The 19,880-nt window shown below is 39.1% G+C and overlaps 1 protein-coding gene and 1 long non-coding RNA gene across 3 annotated transcripts; both read right to left on the reverse strand.

Annotated features, from left to right (window-relative positions):
• Positions 1 to 1,867: 1,867 nt before the first annotated feature.
• LOC118173036 lies at positions 1,868 to 2,431 on the reverse strand. The gene is made up of 2 exons (XR_004753970.1): positions 2,224 to 2,431; positions 1,868 to 2,160 (listed from the first exon to the last, which is right to left on the reverse strand). It is a non-coding gene; the product is annotated as an uncharacterized LOC118173036 (long non-coding RNA).
• Positions 2,432 to 5,218: 2,787 nt separating this feature from the next.
• On the reverse strand, positions 5,219 to 18,270 carry NUDT4 (nudix hydrolase 4). Of its 2 annotated transcripts, none has more exons than XM_035337253.1 (4): positions 18,119 to 18,270; positions 11,084 to 11,128; positions 10,107 to 10,194; positions 5,219 to 8,863 (listed from the first exon to the last, which is right to left on the reverse strand). In XM_035337253.1, the coding sequence occupies exons 1-4, from the start codon at positions 18,170 to 18,172 to the stop codon at positions 8,661 to 8,663; spliced, it is 390 nt and encodes a 129-aa protein (XP_035193144.1). In that variant the 5' UTR covers positions 18,173 to 18,270; the 3' UTR covers positions 5,219 to 8,660. The 2 variants fall into 2 exon arrangements, with proteins under 2 accessions (XP_035193144.1, XP_035193149.1); XM_035337258.1 differs by having other exon boundaries at positions 10,107 to 10,191; positions 18,119 to 18,269.
• Between the last annotated feature and the right edge of the window lie 1,610 nt (positions 18,271 to 19,880).

Below are 19,880 nucleotides of genomic sequence, written 5' to 3' on the forward strand. Positions count from 1 at the left end.
GTTTATTTTGCTGTGTTTTCATTTCTCTAATGTGACAATCGTATTTAAAAAAAAAAAAAAATTGAATCCGGAATTGACAATTTGTCTTCACCAGTCTGACAGATTAAAGAGTAAAGAGGTGGAATTCACAATATTCTTTGCTTCTGTTTGCTGACTTGTTAATTTGTGTTATGTGGGTGACCTTACCTGCCCGATTTAATACAAAATTACATTTGGAGTGACTTTTTTTGGGGAAAAAAAGTCTCTGTAACCACTGTAGTCATAATTTCAGTAATGCCCTGATACACGTTTTCATGGAAATTGGGCATAATCAAATAGGAGGCTGAGAGGAAATGACAGCAGTAATTGTGAGTATCTGCATAACTTGTCTTTGCTGATTATCATCAAATGCTAGGCTACACACTTCTCTAACTTCTTTAATTTCTGTCCTCTATAAATATGAAATACCAGTGTGTGTAGAAACCACTGTTAGAGCCAGCTTGTATATCGACTGATGTTTGCTTAACCACTTCTAGCTAGCGCCTCTTGCCACTGGTTTTACTCTACAAGCCTTACTAAGCTACTTGCTTGAAGAGCCAGTCTGCTTAAATAGCAACAAAGCTTCTTTATCGGAGGGAAGGGAAGTTTTGATGGAAAAACTTCCTTCTCATCCTTGTTCTCGAGTGTATGCATCTCGTCTGGGAGTCCAGCATCTTTTCTGGGATCCATCTTACTACTTCCCTTAAAATTCCTGTATCCCTCTTCTCTTCCTGTATTACCCTCCACTCCCCAAATAAAATCTGAAAAGCTTTTGGCAAAGCCGACCTGGAGTGTGTAAATGACAGCTTGCTGTGGTTGCAGTGGGGAGTGTTACGCCATGCGATTCAGGGTCGTGGTTATATAGTCTGTTGGTATTCTCCCTCTTACTCTAGCATCATCTGAAATTTCTATAGAATGTGGTGTATTTATTGTGCGCTTCTGTAAGATGAATATTAAAATGACATTTTTCCAACAGATAGTGCTTTCAGTGGTTAGTAACTGGTATTGTCCCTTTCGGTACTTGAAACGCGGTTCAAGCTTGGTTCAGACTCCAACTTTGGGATATTATTAGCTATAAAAACCTGTTCTAAAAGTAGTTTCTATGTTGAATGTAAGCCAAAGTTGCATCCGGGGCTCGGTGACGGGTTGTTCTTCAGAATGGGTGTGTGCCATTAACCCCACCTTCTTGCTACAGATGAGCACGTGCTTGGGTTTAGTCGGCACACATCCCCTGTGCGCTGTTGATGCGGGCAGCTTTGGGGCGTGCAGCTGAGAAGGCATGAACCGTGGCCCTGGGTTCACCTCGCCTGCCTCCTAAAGCGTTAAATGGACGCTACCTGGCACGTAGGGCTTGCCTTGGCTCTCCAGCCCGGGGATGTGGCTCTGAATGTGGCTTTCCCTTCCTTGCACAGAGAAGCGGGATCTGAATTGGTGCTGAACCGAATTTAGCTTAAAGCTAGGTGGGATGAATCCAGACCCAAAGCCGTTTTGCAGATGGCTAGGTGTTCGTGTGTTCAGGGCTTCAAACTTGGCTAGGGTTGGTAGCTAATGTGGGGGTGTAATTAAAACTGCGAGTAAGTTCTTGATGGAGTATTATTAATATATACATAGAAAAAAATCCTCTGCCCCCATCTGGTAGTGACTGAACAAAGTGGGTTATGGAACCGTTTGAGTACATGGTAGCCAGTATGTGTCTGGGTTATTTCATTTTATTTTAATTAAGTATCTCAAGGAACTGGGGACTTAAAGAAGTCAATACTGAGTTTGAATGTATGAGTCCGTAGTAAGGATATAGCTGAAATTAGTGGTATAAAAGGACAGGTAAAATACTGTATTTCAAAACTATCTGGAATATTTTCAAGTGATGGTTGTAACAAAAGGAAGCTTTAAATGGGGTTCCTAAAATAACAAATTCCTGTTTGTTGTAGGATGTATTCAGGCATATTTAATCCTTTTAAATTTGGCATTATGTGTGTGTCTATGTGTATATATATTCAAAAAAAAAAAATAAACCCGATTTAAGAGTTCTGTATAAAGGAAAGCTGGGGATTTTATTCTGTCTTGTGTTGGGGAATGTGTGAAACTTAGACTAAATAGACTAAATTCTCTGAAGCCAGATAGATGCAGCTTTTTTTTTTTTTTCTTAAAAACAAACAAACAAAAAACAAAAAAAAAAAAAAACAAAAAAAAACTACCAAAAAAAACCAAACTCAGCTAAGCAGCTGTATATTCACAGGCGTTATCTGAAACTCAAGGTCACTTCTGTTCCATGTACCTTTACAGCTGGTTACGCAGCTAACTCCCTTGGAGTGTTAGTTCTATCTCCATTTTGTAACAGACGACCCCTGGATCAACTTACACTAAGTTTACAATAAATGGGTTTCCCCTGGCATTACTGGTGCTGTGTGTCAAACGTCCCCAAATCCTCAGTGTTGCTGTTGCTTTTGTTAGCCTCTGGATAGTAGCTGCAGCTGTTACCCCTGGATTATCAAATAGACTCTAAAACCACACATGCAAAACACATCTGCAGTAATTTCCTTCAGATCAAGAAGGCTTGGGAGGGTTTTGTTTTTGCATAAGCGCTCAGTGGTTGTCTCTTAACACTTAACCATATGCTGTCATGGGAATGAAGTGTATCATCGCTGGGAGCTGATGGAGCAGTTCTGTGTGGTAGCTGACTTAGTCTAAAACAAGTGAAATGTTGCTTCTATAGCTTTCAAGAACGTGTGCTTCTGACACATGGAGATTGTTGTGAAACATCTTAATGGACTAGAAACATCAAAAATTGTGACATCTCAATTTGTGTACGTTCCGTGGGGTATCTCTCTTTTTTTTTTTTTGAGGGTTTCTTTTGAAGTAAAAATGTCTGGTAGGTTTTGTCAATAACATGTCTTGACTGTAATGTAATATGACGCTGAAATAAAAGGAAGAGTGATTATTCATTGTATAGGTGCTGAGCTTCATTTAACTGTAGTGGGCTGCCATTGCTCTGCAATACAATTTCTTAACAGTTCTTAACAGCTGTTAAAATAAGGAAGATAAATGTTAACTTCACTTATACCTCACAGTGCTGTTTTTTTTTTTTTTATATATATATATAGGGGGAGAAAAGAGCAACGCTTTGGTCCTAAAGCCATCAGCGAGGACTGCTCTGGTGTACAAGCTCAGAGGGATTTATTTATTTTTCCTCCTGTGTTTCCGTCAGCCTGTTTTAGTACAGGACTTGTGCACCGAAGTAGTCAGTTGGGACGGTTCCTAGTGCAATCAAACTGAGGGATGAAACATGGCTTAGCAATACTTGATACATTCTGAGCATAGCTCACAGGTGCTAATTGTGTTTGCTACACTGGTTTTCAATACCTTGTATCACAACACTTCAATAAGAAGTGAGCAGGAAGATCTTAAAGCAAGTATGTAGCTGTTACCTTGCACTGAGGTACAGTAGGAGTAGCAGCAAGCAGCTTAACTGCTTTATCCTTGTTATTTGTCTTGATAATCTCTCCTCAGCACTTACAGGTGAAAGCCAGAAGCGGTGAGGTGTGAGCAAGTGCTTTTTTCTATCTGTTTGCGGGACAGAACACCAAGAATAAACACTGCTCTGGTTTGAAGGGGTGGTGGGGGTGGAAGCTGTTAGCTGAAGTGTCCAGGGGATGACCTGGGTGGGGACTTGACTACTGCGGCTACTTCAGTTTGATGCTAGGGAGTTGTCACCTGTGCTTGGCCTGCCACTGAGGCACCGAGTGAAGGATTCTCCTCAGATGAGAGTTAGGAGCACCTGTAACTGTACAGTAAGGCTCACGAGCCTTCCCAGAGACTGTTACATTCACATGCCAAATGTGCATCAGGAACGCTTAAATATATACATGCAATATATGCATGTGTTTATAGTGCATGCACATAGGAAACTCATCAGCCTGAAGGACTTGTTGCAGAGCTGTTTCAGGCTCTCCAGTGCAGGCAGAGCTCCTCTTCAGCGGTGTGACGGACTCTCTTTGCCTTAGCCCTAGTCTGTATGGCCCTGTACTAAGGTCAGGTAGCCATGATTTTTGTAGGGCTGGGTTTGTGAGGTCAACTGTAAATCCAGGTTCCACAGGTGCTGCTCAGTTGGTGCTTGCTATGGCAGATACACTAACCTGTGCCTGATTACCTGCTGTGCCTTTAGAAGGTCTGATGCTGTGCTTCTCCCATCAGCTGCTTTTACTACAGGGTAACACGAAGCATGGGATGGGTGCTGATAGATTTATGGAGGGGTGTCTGTGGCTTTATGTTCCATGCATTAGAAGATGGCTCATCTCATAGGAATATGACACAGTGACATGTGTCTAATACTGTTTTCCTTCCCTTGCTGTGGAAGGTTGCCTGGCTTGTTGAAAGGTGGGTTCTGCTCACATTACACCCAGGAAGCAGGCAAGAAGGCAGGGTTTAGCACTGAGTTGAATGGCAGCAAAAAGGCCCATAGGACCTTGTGAAGAAGCCTGGATAGCTGCAGCAGATGCTAGGCTACAGGTAAGTGCCAGGGAAGGGTGCAAGATGATGGCATCTTTGGCTAGGTGCCTGCTCTGCTGTATGTGCCTCTTAATATTGTCCCTCAGAACTGGTAACAGATCACCAGGAACCAAGGCTGGTGGTGTGAGCTGGGGAAGTCCACGGTAGTCCATCAGGCAGAGGGCAGCTGATCGTATACCAGATGGTCTCTGTTTTTTCTGAAGTAGGAAATACCACAATGGTCTCTGCTATTCCTAAGGTAGCTCTCTGACCAGCACTTCCTACTTACTAAGGGACAAGATCACTGACAGCATTGGTCCCCCTTGCCCTTAACAATGTGGTCGGTATAAGCAGGGTCAGGGCTGCTGCTGCTGAGCTCTCCCATTAAAGAAAGAGGAACCATTCCTCCTACTGTGGGCACAGCTTCAGCAGATGTGGGGTGTTCACTACCTGGCTTCGTGCCACCTTGGTATCCCATACTGTTTAAAGGGGTACAGTGTTTAAAATACAAAACCCTACAACAATAATAAAATAAGAACTCCACAAGAGTCTTAGAAAAAAACATTTTATCTTTCCCCAGTGTATGTTGTGCTTTGACACACACACACACTTCACCCCTACTTGTGTGCTTCAGCTTTATGTGATGCATTAAGAGAGAATGCTGATAGGAGCCAGATTCAGAGAGGTTAAATGGAGATGAAATGATTACAGCCTCCACTGGGCTAATTTAGATTTTATTTTGGTATTTCTCAAATATAAAAAGTCAAAATTCTTACATCAATCTTTAAAGAAAATCCATGCAAGCAGGTCAAAATGTTTACAGCTTATTTTACCCCCCACCCCCCATCCCTTCCCTTCAGTTTTCACTTCACAAACCATGTTGGTAATTAAACCAAGTGTTGGCTTTTTTTTTTTTTTACAGCACATTGTTAACAGACCATTAAAAGGTTAACTCAGGGTGCAGTAAGCACCAAAATAAGATTTTTCACTTTAGCAGCCTCTGTGCAGTACTTCAGTATTTCTTCTGGTGTTTAATATATCCCTTCCCCTTAGCTCTGGCTTCACATGTTTTGAAAGTTTAAGGCTATTTGTTTGATACCACCATAATCTAAGTTATAATAATCTCCAAACTTAACAGGTAGGAAGAGCAGTGGTACAAGCTTAGGGTTCTGAAACATGCAGATAATGTCCCTAACCCTTTTCCTCTGCGGAACCAGATCTGGCTGCGTTGTACAGAATTTATGGCATGAGAACAATCCCCCATCTGCTCTGTACACAACAGGTTTAGTCCATCTAAAGAGAGATGCATGGACAAGCAGAATGGTTTTACATTTAAAGTGGTAGGTACTAGAAAAAAGGTAGCTTTCCAATTGGTTTTTGAACAAACACTTCCTGGTGAAGTCTAGGTCAGTTTTAATTTAGATTAAAACCATACCACTGCTCATTTTCTGAAGTAATTTTCTTGCGGCAAAACTAAGATGTTTGCAATTTACCTTTACTGTCAAGGTTTGTACAATTCACGGACCATTGCTCTGACACGGAGTAGAAGTCAAACTAAGCAATACAGAGCTTCATTCTGAAGGTTGCATAGAGACCGAAGAGATTTATACAATGAATGCTGCTAAAAAAAAAATCCATCTGGCAATACTGAACAGATCAAATGTGTGACCAAAAAATAACCAAAATATTTATAGGCAATCAGCTGAGTTTGTTAGCAACAGCAATACTGTACATTTTTACATTATCAAATACATAATTCAAGAGTTACAAAATAAGATCATGCATTATCACTAAATCTTATACAAGCTTGGATTGGTTTTATTCCAAGAATCTGAAACTGAGACAGAAGCATTTTTATGAGTAAGAATTCTCTGGATTCTTGTTTTAGCTTTCACATATTCTATAGAATCTTGTTACAAGAAAGCCTGTACAAGTTTGCTCAATTTAAAGTGTTAAAATGACTACTGAACAAATAAAGCATCAAAAGTAAGTGACCAAAAAAGAGAGCTAAATCTTCCACTCTTTTAAAGGCAGCTTTAGAGCCAGAGGTGCCCTTACACACCCTAGGTATAATTTTAACAAAGATTAGACATTCATCAAAATGCTCAACTCCACCTTCTTCTGTTTTGCCTAGCAGAACCTTACTTTTGACACCACTGAGAGTTTAGCCTCTCACCTCATGACTGAAAGCAAGGACAAGCTACTTGCAACAACACCTCCACGTTTAGATGCGCCTCAGAGTCGTGTGTTCCTTCCAGTTCTGGAAGTGACCTGGACAGAGGGATGAAGAACACACACCCTACCACCATTTCACAAGTCCTCAGCTTTGTGGCTCATGCCTCTTGTCAGTAGTATTTATGCCTCTTCAAAGAGAGCAGCATTTAGAGATCAGAACATCTGTCTCCCTAGTTTCACTGCATTTACATATGGCACAGGATTATTTTTCTAAGGAGTAACTTCTGGCAACAACATTTTTTCCTAAAAAAGTGTAACAGCACAAAAAAGTTTAATTTATAGCAGCATTTTACACAATTTGTGTTAAAAAAGTAGAAGTTAACCATTGTGTATTGAGTAACAAAAGGTTTAAATTACATTTATTTTCCATTTTACACTCACTATTTACTAGTTGGACTATTTACAAAGGTTCCAATGCTATGAAGAGAATGAGCTATACCCAGAACAAACTTCACATGCGAGGTAAAGCTTTACCTCAACCTGTTTGGATTGGCTGGAGAGGAGGTATAGTTGGGTTTAGATCCTACAAAAAAAATCAGAATTAGGGTGTTCATATGAATTAGATTGTGTTCCTGTAGAAGAAAACCACACACAAACATACATACACAGAGAGGGAGAGAGAGAGCAAGAGAGACAGAGAATAACCCTACAGTAAAAACATTAAGACCTACAGTGGATTTAGGTTTCATCTTTTTGGCTGAAAAAAGAAGACAATAATGAAACACAAAAAAGTTGTCAGCTGTACCTCATTCCTTCCAGGTAGGTTTTTATCAAGAGGTCAGCTTTTAATTCAAAAAGCTAAAGCAATTGATGTTAAAACAGTAAAATTGAAGTATTTAAGAGCTAAATTAAAAAAAAAAAAGGGGGGGGGGTTCAGCATACCTTCTGTATAAGACAAAGGAATATTATTCTTCTATTAGTGTATCAGCCCACATGCCTCCAAGGCCCAGGAAGAACCCCAGCTGGTTCCTGCTGGGCAAGACACCTCAACACATGCTTGCTACCAGACACCTCTGTAACATATAGGTGCCCACTGAGTAAGCCTTATTTTCCTTTAAGTATTTTTGAAGGACAACAAACTGCATGAACGCTAGGTAAGATGCTTGTCACTGAAGGTTAGAAGTTTTTGGAACCCGGAGTGCAGTTGCACCATGAACAGGATGTGTATCCAAGTATCCAAATGCTAAAAGGAAAAACAGGAGGTGAGGGCGGGGGAAATCCACAACACTTTCTGCATGTATCTTCTGACAGTTCATCAGCTGACCAAATAACAAAAGTACAGCGAATGGTTTTGGTAGTCACAAGACACAAAATACCGTCCTTGCTCTATTTCTACATTATGTGAAGATTGCATAGGATAAGGCAACCTTTTGGATGACTGAGGCAAGCAGTGCTTTAGGAAGGTATCCTTTGCTCTTGACAGGCTCGGCATGGTTTAGTGCTTTATTGTAGTCACACTTATGCATCTCTGCCTTCACCACACTCATTTCCCCAACACTGCCATCTTCAGTTCTTAGTGCTTCATTTGTGGATACCAAGTAAGAGTTTAGTATAAGACTATTTGCTCAAGCTTTTCTATAGCAAGTACTCTTGTAGAACTGCTGACTAGCTGACAAGTCTTGAATAAGCTGAACACCACTGAGATGCATATTTTATTTTAGCAGATACAGAAATTTATATACTCAAGTTTCTTAATTTCTTTTTAAAAATGGCCTACTAAGGCATCTTAAAAAAATCCATATATGGCTTTGGTTTGCTGAAATACTATTTTACATTGTTAAAAAGGAAAAACATGTTCAAATAAACTCAACATTATGACACATTCACATATTTCACTTAGAATTGACACTTATACAGATGCCTACATGTGATCAAAGATGTCTCCCCTTGTGATGACATGAATAAAGAGGTAATCCAAACGTTTATCTCACAGTAGAGGGCAACCCAGAAGTCTGTGCAGAAGTGACATATAAGGAGTTACTATCTGGAAGAGGGGGAACCACAGAGTTTCCATTAGTGGGCGAACAGCTCAGTTTCAGTTTTTCCAAGTACTCTGCATGAACAGGCTTGTGACACTGAAGGACCTTGATTGCATCTTCTACTTTAAACCATTCTCTTTTCCTTCCTGAATGAGTATAATCCACAAAGAAAAACAAGGTGTTACAAATTTTTAACAGCACCATTTGTTGCTATCTGATAACTTTTTCTCATTTACTTTAGAAGTTCAAGTTTTCAGGCAGAAGACAGTAAAAAGACATCCAAAATATTGATGAATGCAATAAATTCACTCAAGCTTACTGAAACAGTTCATAATAAAGCATTTCAGATAAATCTTTAAAGCAGGTACCAGACAGAAGCTCATATAACTGTATGCTACAAAAGCTGCATCTGGTCCTTAACAGAATAATATTTAAAAGAGTACCGCCCTCCTACATTGTCATACCTAGCACTGAACCAGTCTGAAGAATGAACATGCATGTAGTTAGAGTAAGAGTAGCCTGGTCTCATCTGGAAATCAGTGTTCCATACTCAAACCATATCCATGTGCAGAGTTACTAAGGTTACCTCTAAGTTTTCAAACGTAATTAACTTACACCAGAGATACATTTAGATAATTTCTAAGACACATTGGTAAAATAGCCCTAATACCCTCTTACTTATACAAGTCAGTCCTTTAAAATTAGAAGCCTCTGAAAATATTTAGAGACAAGGTCTAGATAGCATTGTGAAAACTGTGGGATTAGTTCTGTTTTGCCACTTGCCTTTACAGTGTTACAGATACTATGTTTGAACACTATGAAGACATCTATAAACTGCTAGATGGAGACCAGGGCACATGCCCCCCCCCAGGGCACACCCCTGCCAGCAGTGCTCCCCAGCGGTACTCCAAGGAGAGGCGAGTCAGCAGCAGCCCCAGGGCTGGATGCTCCCATCTACCCTGAAGCTTGGCACTAAGGAACAAACCAGTGCTGTCCTCACAGTCCTTGCACAATTCCAAGCATGTGAAGTAACAAAAACCACCCCCAACCTCCAATATCAATCCTCTTAAGTATTGGACCACTTGGTGTTGCTGTACAGGGAACCTGGCAGGCAATTAAAGTGCACTCCCACAGACTTGATATGATATTAATATCTGTCAGCTGTACATCTGTACATAGATGTACATATACAAGTAGCTATCATCTTAATGTAAGCACTGTCACTACTGAATAAGGTTAAGGTGGAAGTAAATACTGGTGATTATTTATTTCACTGTATAGAACAGAATCAGGAATTTTCCTCAATGGTTACATTTTACTTTCTGAAGCAATCCTTATATTTAACAAATCATTTCAAGTATAGAATATGAAGACAGAGAATGAGTTTACCTATATTAACTGAATCCTCCCAGTCTTCCAGTATTTCCGTCACAGTAAGAACATAAACATATGTCCTATGCTTCCGATCCTGGTTCTGCTTAAATGTTAGAGGTAGAGGTTTTAATTCACAGCAGAAAACATGTAAATATTACAGACTTTCCAGAACTGTGAGATTAGAAACTTACCCTGGAGAATACTTGCCAGCAAACCCCGGCTCTTATTTTCACAGACTAACCATCTGTACTGATATATGGGAATCTGGTATTCTATGTTGTTGGTTGCCCTGTTTAGTATTAGCAGTTGTCCATTAGTACTTCCCGCTACTTATCCTCTAACATATAAGTTAATCACAGTACAGAACATTTCCTAGAACTGTTTTTACAGCTCAAGTTCTGATATGAAAGGTGTTTTTTTTGTCAAGATGGAACCACTACATGATGTGGCCTGACGACCTATAAAGCACTCAGAAGTTTCACTCAGTAAGTGAAAGTAAAATAGCATCTGTTTCCAGTCATGACAAATGCAAAACTCCTATTACCTCTATGGGTTTGCCATGTTAGCAGCACTAACCACCTATTTAGAAAGCACAGACTTTCTTTGAACAAGCTAAGTCAAATACATGAACTGACACAGGTAATGCACGCAGTGAAAGGTCACTGTGCTGCAGCCAGTCCAGTTTCAGTTTTGTTCTTTTTGTACTGCTAGATACTGATTTCCCAGAAAATTTCTAAGTATCACTCTTATTCAAACCTTCACCCATCATGTAGCAACAGAAGAAGAACACCTGTCTAATGTGTCTTTCAGCAGAATTCAAAGTTGCACAGCAAAAGTACAGGCAAGTAATGCTTAACAACTTAAGTCTGACTCTGTTGCATGCAAGTTACTTTCTGTAGTTCAACAACTATCATGGGGAAAAAACACCAAAAACACTCTACCCCCTCCCCAACCCCACCAAAACTAAATCTTTACAAAAAGAAATAGCTCACCTCAAATATCCCAAGCAGTCTGCCTAGTTTTCCCTTTACTCCAGCCTACAATAAAAAGACAGGAAAAAAAGTTTTAACATGTGCTTTTTCATTTCAAAAACTGCAATACTGTAGCAACATTTAAGCAAGTATTTCAACATGGGTTTTAACTACACAGTGCTGCATTGCTTCTGGAGTTTCCAGCTTCGGGATATTATACTAGGACAAGTTTTTGTGTTCTGTGGATCAAAGAGTACATAATTCTTTCAAGCACTGCCATCCAGACTAGAATGTTTTATTTACCATGGACTTTGTGAATTGTATTTTATCAGAGACATCCACTACTGAAAAAAATTAACCAGGGAAGAAGATAGCCTAAGAGATAAGTTAAAGTAGTAGGGTAGCATATCTAGAGGCAGAACTATTAAAATTCCATTGCTATTTCTTATAGAAACTCAAGTCCAAGTCCTCAAAATAGAGGAATAAATTAAACTGCAGGTAAAAGGGTAGATCTTGCAGCATAATGAATTAATATATGCTGGCTTTCATATGAAAGCATAGCTTTCTTTTGGCATGTAATTTAAAAACTAGATTTATATTCCCAATTCTCTACAGTTTTGAATTATTTTTTCTACTTAGTAACATCATAAAGAAATTTACATTTAGAGATTTGCTCCAGGTTTTTTAAATAACCCTTATGTATATCATCCTGTGCTTCGTTATCTTTTCAATGGTTAAGGTGGCTATTATATCCTACTGATACTCCAGGGTTTGTTTTTACAGAAATACTATACAATGCCTCTTCCAACATCAGTTGTTTATGATTATCCACTTATTCTAAGCACACCTGAGTCTATCCAACTGCGATCTGAACATGTATGTAGTCTTCTGGTAGATTAAGCCATATGTACATTTTGTCTTGCTTTGTATAACCAGTAGTTAAAACAGGGCTTCTTAGTGCTAAGATGATGTTTTTTAGCTTTCAGTCTTTGTTTCCAGCTTTAATCAAGGAAAGTTACTGATGTCTTACGTCTTTATACAAAGGACCATATGGATCTTATTTACATTTTAATGTGTAACTCTGACAGACAACTGGGCAGGCTTCGGCAATAAGTCTAATCAAGATCTCACAAGTGAATGTTTTGTGTCTTTCTTTTTAAAGAAAGCAGATGGCTGATGTTATTTATTAAGCAGCTTTGATGAAAGAAGTGTGATCTCAGCCCCTGCAACAAAAAAAGCATTTTATTTATCTAGAGCAAAAACTAGACCTAGAGTTGATGAAAAGCTGTATATATGACTCTGGTCATCTGCTGTGCTGAAACAGATACCTGTTAGAGCTCATGAAGTTGAAATGTTAACTGTGCCTGTTGGATAAGTGATTAGGCAGCATGTTAATTATGGAAACGACAAGCCCCAAGAGATACCAAAGACTGCTTGTGCTTCACACAGGGCAATGAAAGACTTCAGTAGCCTAGAGAAACACACGAAATAGATGTTCAAGCTTTACTGATCAATCCTAATTTCTTCAGCACTATAGTACCTTTTGAATGAGAAGTAGAACTTAAAAGGGCCAGAAGCTAATGTCTGTCCTCAGTTTTTGCCTTTCTTCTCAAGCAGCAAAATCTAGGAATCACTATATCCTTCAAGATTTCTACTTAAAAAAAATAATAATGAAAAAAAGAAAGCCACCCAAAAACATCTCCCCAAACTTTCAGGAGTTTAGAACTAGCCAAGGTCTTATTTATATCAAAGATTCAGGAAAGCATTTACATCCATACTATCATAGGCAGGACTCTGGCAACAAGAATGCTGAAGGACAAAAAAAAAATCACAATGAAGAAATGCAGGAGAATTTCTCTGAAGTAGTGAGTGGGAGTCTGAAAATTAACTGGTATCTAACATGTGGCACAAACACCATTACCAATACTAGATAGCTTTCTTGCAGAGCTTTCTTTTTCCCTCCATTTCTTAGTACCCCATATTCACAATGTGAATCTATCATCAACTTCACTATGAACACATGGAATTTACTTGTTTTTAACAGCTTCTGTTCTCCCTCCATGCAAATCCATGGTTTAGACAGATACTCAACTGAGTGATTCTGAATGAAACAATTAGCTGCACTCCATTACATTAAGTACAAAAATCCCCCAAAGCTCAGAATGATGCTTTCGCCCAACCAGATGGTGTCACATAGATGTGATCTCTCACTGATTTGTAGTTAATCTCTAGGCAAAGATACATGCTTCCAAAATGTAGCACCATTCCTTCAGGTAGGAGCATCTTTCAAAACTTTCACATGCAAAAATATAAAAAGGCAGCAACTTTTAACAGAGACAAAAATCCGACTTTTTTTTCTCTGAAAATAAGCTATTCTGACCTTGACTGAATCATCTTCATAGCTTAAAAAGTACCATTAAATTGACAGATCATTAGAAGTAAAAAGTACTTTTGCTAACAAAAGTATTTCCTCCAGGTTCTTACCTTTACATAGTAACTTCAAATACATAAAAATGAGTCCTAGAGAACCAAGAAATGCTTCGTCTTTTTCACAGAATGAAAAATAAAAGTTCTTACAAAGCTCATAACACAATAGCAAATTTTAGTTTTAACAATTGTCTTTCTTCCCTTGGCCATTATATGCCCATAGTTGTTAAAACAAAACACAGCTTTTTAAGTGAAGAAAATCCAATAGGCTACAAGTGATTGAGCCACTGAACTTCTAGAGAGAGCCTGAAAAAAGAGCATTTCCTTTATCAGACAAGTTATTGCATGTCTATAAGCACCAGGTAGATAATTTCTTAAATCTGAATTTATCTATTTATTTCATAAGTCTAAATACAGCCACAGGAGTGAAAACTGGTCACTTCATCCCATATTTTTTTTGGCCTGGAGGTCACTCACTGCTGGCTTATCCTGATATACTCCCATGTCAGAGGTGCAGTCATGCTTGCCTTGGGTTTCCTGTAGATGGAGCAAGAGTCACACTGGAATTTCGTTTTTAGGCTAACAGTCTACCAGGGCAGAAAGCGGCTTAAAATCTGCAATACATAAGAGTTATTTTAACTGTGGGATCTGTTGGATACTACCTTACTGGCTACTCTCCTGAAAAGACAGTGCAAGGCTACTCTTGCTCTCTTTTGCATACTTTTATAGAACTCAGTGTTTCATCGTGCCTGTCAAAATCTTTAATTTGAAAGGAAGCTTTTTTTTTTTTTAATAAAGTATCTGCATAGTTCTGGTCTGTAACACCCAATCATTTTTCAACTATTAGCTTACTCACTGGAGCAGATTCCTTTATTTCCTTTGAGAGGTCTTAGATAACATTACTGGCACTTACACTGTTGCAGCAGATTAACCATCAGAATCAGCCTCCTTTTCTCAGAAGCTGTATTCCCACAGGTCAGGGAGGAATTGAATAGTTTTTTGGCTGGCAATTCAGCGTACTACTAGGTACAAGTAGAGCAAGAGTCTTTTTAGTGAGATAGAAAAGAGAATGGGAGAGTGTTCACTCCTTTTGAGAGGAAGATTGTAATCATTTAATCACCATTATTTCTGTTGTTTTTCCCTCTAATACCTCATGTGCAAGCAATTCCCATTTCCACCTTTCACACTACCTCGTTAAAGACTAAGCTCCAAATTCAAAACAAAGTAGCTTCACAGTTAGACAAAGTTTAATATGTTTCTGGGGTTGCTTTATACTGTAATTTCACTTTGGTATCCTAGTTTCAGGATTGTAAAAACTTGTACCTAAGGAATTGTTACCTAAGGAATCTTGTCTACTGTAACCCATACAAGACAGATGTTCAATTTACAGTAAGTAACAATGAGGCTGAATCAGAAACATTTACTAGATGTAAAAACCCCAACACCAACAGAGCTTTAAGGATAAAAAAAATCTGGTCACATAATCTGACTGTAGAACTGCAGTGCATGCAGGTTTGACTACATTTGATCTTTGGATTTTAAAAAAAGGATTTAAAATACTCCACTTTTGGTGGGAAACCAGGGGACACTTAGAGCCAGTGGGCTCTCATACTGTGAGCTGCTAACACTCCTACTACCACTAGGAACTGCCACTACAACACCCACAATCTGTTTCTCCGTTTTAATAAATTAATGGTAACTGACGGTTAGTTTATGCATGACCCAAGACTGAAGAAACACAGTTCAAACCAGTGCCACAGTGTGCCTGCTTTGAAGTTTATTCATTCACAAAACCCTTAACAGTTCACTTCACCGCACTGTAACCAGCTTGCCAGGTGATACTGACCTTAGTATAAAAATAGAAAGGACATCCATCTCTAGAAAGGTTAGTAGAAATTTCCATGGTTCAAGTCAAAGCCCTGAATACCATCCCGGCTTTTCATCAAAAGTGGCACTTTTCTTCGCTGTCTCATGACACAGATGATTCAGCCCATGGTTTAATAATATTATAATTTAGGACGTGAATTTTTAGTATTCACCAGATACACAAGCCATCAAACGCTGAAAATCCTGAAGCTGTAGAACAAGCATCTTCAAATAATTGTTGCTTTTTAAAGCCCCTAACTTATGAAGAACCTTTATGCACTTTCAAGCACAGATAAGAGCTGAACATGGCTGGCAGGTCACACCTTACTCCAGAATACCATAAAACCAGGTGTAGCCACCATAATAAGAATGAGTAAAAACTCAATTAGCCTGTGACTAAAACACCCCTGCTAGTACCACGCAAGAGCTTCAGATCTGTCGGGTTCTCTATCTTCAGAAAATTTCTCTCAGTGTAGAAACACTGATGATATTGACATTTTTTCAAACACATAACATGCAGCTTTTCTGTCATGAAGGCTCCTACTGAAAGTGTTGCCTGCAGCAGTACTGAAGTTCAGGTAACATGTCCAACTTCAACAGGTACAAGACAATTTTTGAAGACTTACACCTGAATCTGTAGGTTGCAGATGTTTTCAGCATTCTGAAAAACAGAATCCTGTTTTTTCCTAAGTATTGTCTGCAAAGTTTTTTCTTCAGGAGTAACCAACATTTTAGTATATCTTTATGACGCAGCCATGAAGCTTGCAATGTCTGGGCAGCACACGCACTCTGATTGGACTTTAACGGATATTTGTACCACACGTATGCTCCACAATGTACCACCTAACCATATTCTGCACCTATTCCTGCTTACCCTTCCCTACTTGCACCCCTTTCACCACATCACAGAAATTTGTGAGCAAGGCCATGACTTTAAGTACACAAAATATTCTCAGAGCAGAATTGGGGTAGCAGAAAACTAATTACCAGCCTCTGTACCATAACTCTCACTGCTCTACTATTTGGCTATGAAGTCAACCTGACAACCCTGTGTCTAGCACTGCACCGTCTGCTAACTGAAGCTTGACCACTGTTGGTTTTTTATTAGTTGGTCAAGCCCCCATAGCAACTTTGATGACATATTAAGCGCAGCCAGGTCCCCTCAAGATGGGGGATGTGTAATGACTTTCCTTAGAGGTATCTATACTGTCTATCTATACAATCCTGGGTCTTTGCTCCCTTCAAATGGCACTTGACTGCCTTGTGGCCGTTCCCTTCACTTTTATACAGGAGCCCTTGTCTGAGTATGTCTTGGGCAGCTCAAAACTGGCCCCCACAGAAAAGACTGAACACAGCCCCAAAGTCTGGAATAACCTTGTATAAATGAGGCTTATTTATTCCCGCATCTTGCTGCATGAGAGTTGCTAAGAGCACTGAATACCACATTGGTCTGTTCCCCACATACGGTGGGGAAAATAACTCAATGAATTACAGACCACAGAACTCATTTAGACACCAAAAAGCAAGCAGAGTTTTGGGCAAGCTGCATTTACATTAAACTCCCAAGCCTCCACAACACAGCAAAATCAGACCTAAGGGTATGCAAGCTAAAACACCAAGTAGTACAGCTAATCAAAAATAGAAAAAAGCTCTAATAAAAACATTATGCATGCTGATAATTAACAACAACATTAATGTGTTTTGTCATACTGGGTTGACAAAGCTGTTTAATACTACCAGACGTTCTGTACTTCACTTACTTCCCAGCATGCATCCACTTTCTGCAAAACCTTGTACTTTCTATTTAAGAAACATGATGTAAATTATTAGTTGATCTGTGGTCAATTGCACATTACAGAATTTCCAATTAAATTAGTTAACTCAGTGTGATTTTCTTGAAGTTTTACTGGGCTTAGAGTGCCGGCTATTATGCACTTAATCTACCCTTTTTAACAGTTTGCCTAGGAAAACTAAATAGCAAGTTAAAAAAACAATTTTGCACCTGAAATTTGAATACCATACTAGAGTAAGGAAACTGCATTAATTCATCTAGACTTAACACTGCTTTGTGTCAGGGTATGAGCAGGGTTAAACACAGACCATACCTATGATGCATTCTTCATAGATAAACAACCTTACGTGTACTTACAAGTCCTTTTTATGGTTGAATTCTCAACTGCTCAGATATATTAGTTTCCAATGTTTACTTTAGTTTGGAATCTCCTCAAAGGTCTACTTATTTATCCTTCTTGCAAAGCTGTACTTTCATGGTTTGTTCACCTTCAGTCTGTTCTAGAAGAGCTGCAAACCGTACATTTTCTGCATTAACACAGAAATGCTACATTACTATATCTCATTTGGCATGAAGTCACAGTTCTGCTTCCAGTTAAGTGTTTATAAAGTTCAGCTATGTAATGAGAGTGTGCTGGGAAACAGTTTAGTTCACCACACTATACCTTGATCCTAACATAACGAACTGAATTTCACAATCATGGAAGTTTTGGTCAAATCATTGATAAAGGAAGTAGAGCTCCCTTTTTCTTCTTCATTTCCATATGATGATAGCAGCAGCACAAATTGAACAGGTTGCCCAGAGAGGTTGTGGAATCTCCCTCCTTGGGCATATTCAACAGCCATCTGGACATGATCCCAAGCAACTGGCTCTAGGAGGCCCTGCTTGAGCAGGGGCTTAGAGAGGACCTCCACAAGTCCCTTCCAACGTCAGCCATTCTGTGATAAAGCAGATCATTTTTGTTTTGTTACCTCTTCATACACCTCTCTGACTGCTGCTCCCCCGGGTTCTTCTTCTGGTTCCATTCCTCCACCTGGCACAATCCACTGATCTGGGTATCGGCTACTGCTTACCAACAGCACCTATGAATAATTGCAGATGACTGTTAAATACAGCTTACAACGCAGGAATCTTGGAACTGCCTACTTTTGCTGCAATGCACTGATTCACCTAGACAAATGGATTATAGACTTCAGAAATGAAGCACAATAGGAAGCCAGGAGTTGTAATAAGCACTTACAAAACAAATAACAGAAAAGTAAAGTTATTAACATGAGCCTTTTTAATACAAAGTCAAGACACTGTTGTTGTAATGTCTTGCTCATACACTTCATTGTATCTAAGCATCTGAAGAAAAAGTGCACAATACAACATGCACGAGAATGAAGATGGTAAAAAATCTGATAGCAATACCAAGTCTTAATATCATCTAGGCAGCACAGTGCAAAAATTAAGACATCACCACACAGGTTAAACTGTTTAAGAATTGGCCTTCTGAAAATATTCAGAGTTTTTAGTCCTAGACAAGCTTCTTTTCACTAACTGAAACATGACATTAGCACAGTAAGCTTACAATATTCTGTAACTACATTATAAGGAGTATGTCATTGGCTTTTGTTCAATCTGGTTTCTTCTAACACTTCTCTAAGAGGGAAAAACTGGAGCATTTAATTTTAAACAATTTCTAAGTTTAATACCAAATTTTCAAAGACGACATTTTAGTTTCACTTAAAATGTGTTACCTGGTAGTATCATCGATATATACCGATCTACTAATCACTGTCTACAGGACTTGTGCTTCACAATGCACAAAGCTGAGAACATCTCCATCCACCTGTACAACATACTGAAAACTAGGATGCCTCACACCCAAAGTAATTTGCAGTAACAGACAAAGAAAGTAAGACCTTGGTTCACAACTATATGGCAATGAACAACTTTCCTTATCTTAGAAGGACATGTCTGAAATACACTCCATCACCTAGGTGCCTAAATGAACACTTCGTATTCTAGGCAACATTTAGACAAACCCTACCCTGAAGTCACAGGACAGCAGTACAGGATCAGTACTCAAGTCTTGAAAACCAATTAAAAGACTAGCAATAAGAATGTCAACTAAAAGGTTTAATGTTGTCCACGGGTAGATGAGTAACATTACAGTCCAGCCCTCACCAACTACCTCTAATGGTCTCTAAACTCATCTCCCATTTAACTAACTAGAAGAACAATTCTGTGATGAGGGCAACAGGGATACGTGCAACACATACTATGTCCCTTCAGCTCTCACAGAAATACGGTGTAGGTTCACCTACAGCAACTGGGCAGAGTAATTACAATTACAATGTTTTTGCATCTTTGTGAATGCAAAAACATTCATTCATACTGATGCACACCTAGAAAAGCCTTATCACACAGATTTTCTTGTTGCCGTGCTTAATCGTGACCAAGAATCACTCTACTCCAAAGGATTCTCCACTGTACCAGTTGCCCATAATTTTTCCTACACTAAATAAGAAACAGAGACCATCATTTAGTACAAAACCATCCTTCATATCTTGTCTGGATGTTCAGATTTTCAGTCAAATCAAATATTTCATTTGGCTACCTCATCTACTAACAGCCAGCAAAAGGAACATTATTAGACACAAGTGTGTTTGAACATGACCCTTACAACCATGGGTTTTGTCTCCTAGCATGCTTTAATATCAGGAGATTCCCACAGAGGGTGCACAG

Source organism: Oxyura jamaicensis, chromosome 1 (genome assembly GCF_011077185.1).
Source record: "Oxyura jamaicensis isolate SHBP4307 breed ruddy duck chromosome 1, BPBGC_Ojam_1.0, whole genome shotgun sequence".
Classification (NCBI taxonomy): Eukaryota; Metazoa; Chordata; class Aves; order Anseriformes; family Anatidae; genus Oxyura; species Oxyura jamaicensis.

Excerpts from the sequence above, each read along its gene's own strand:
- NUDT4 (XM_035337253.1), bottom strand. The coding sequence starts at position 18,172 with ATGGAACCAGAAGAAGAACCCGGGGGAGCAGCAGTCAGAGAGGTGTAT. Across the intron at positions 10,195-11,083 it reads GACTGCTTGGGATATTTGAG|CAGAACCAGGATCGGAAGCA; the intron begins GTGAGCTATTTC and ends CTAACATTTAAG. Across the intron at positions 8,864-10,106 it reads GGAGGATTCAGTTAATATAG|GAAGGAAAAGAGAATGGTTT; the intron begins GTAAACTCATTC and ends ATACTCATTCAG.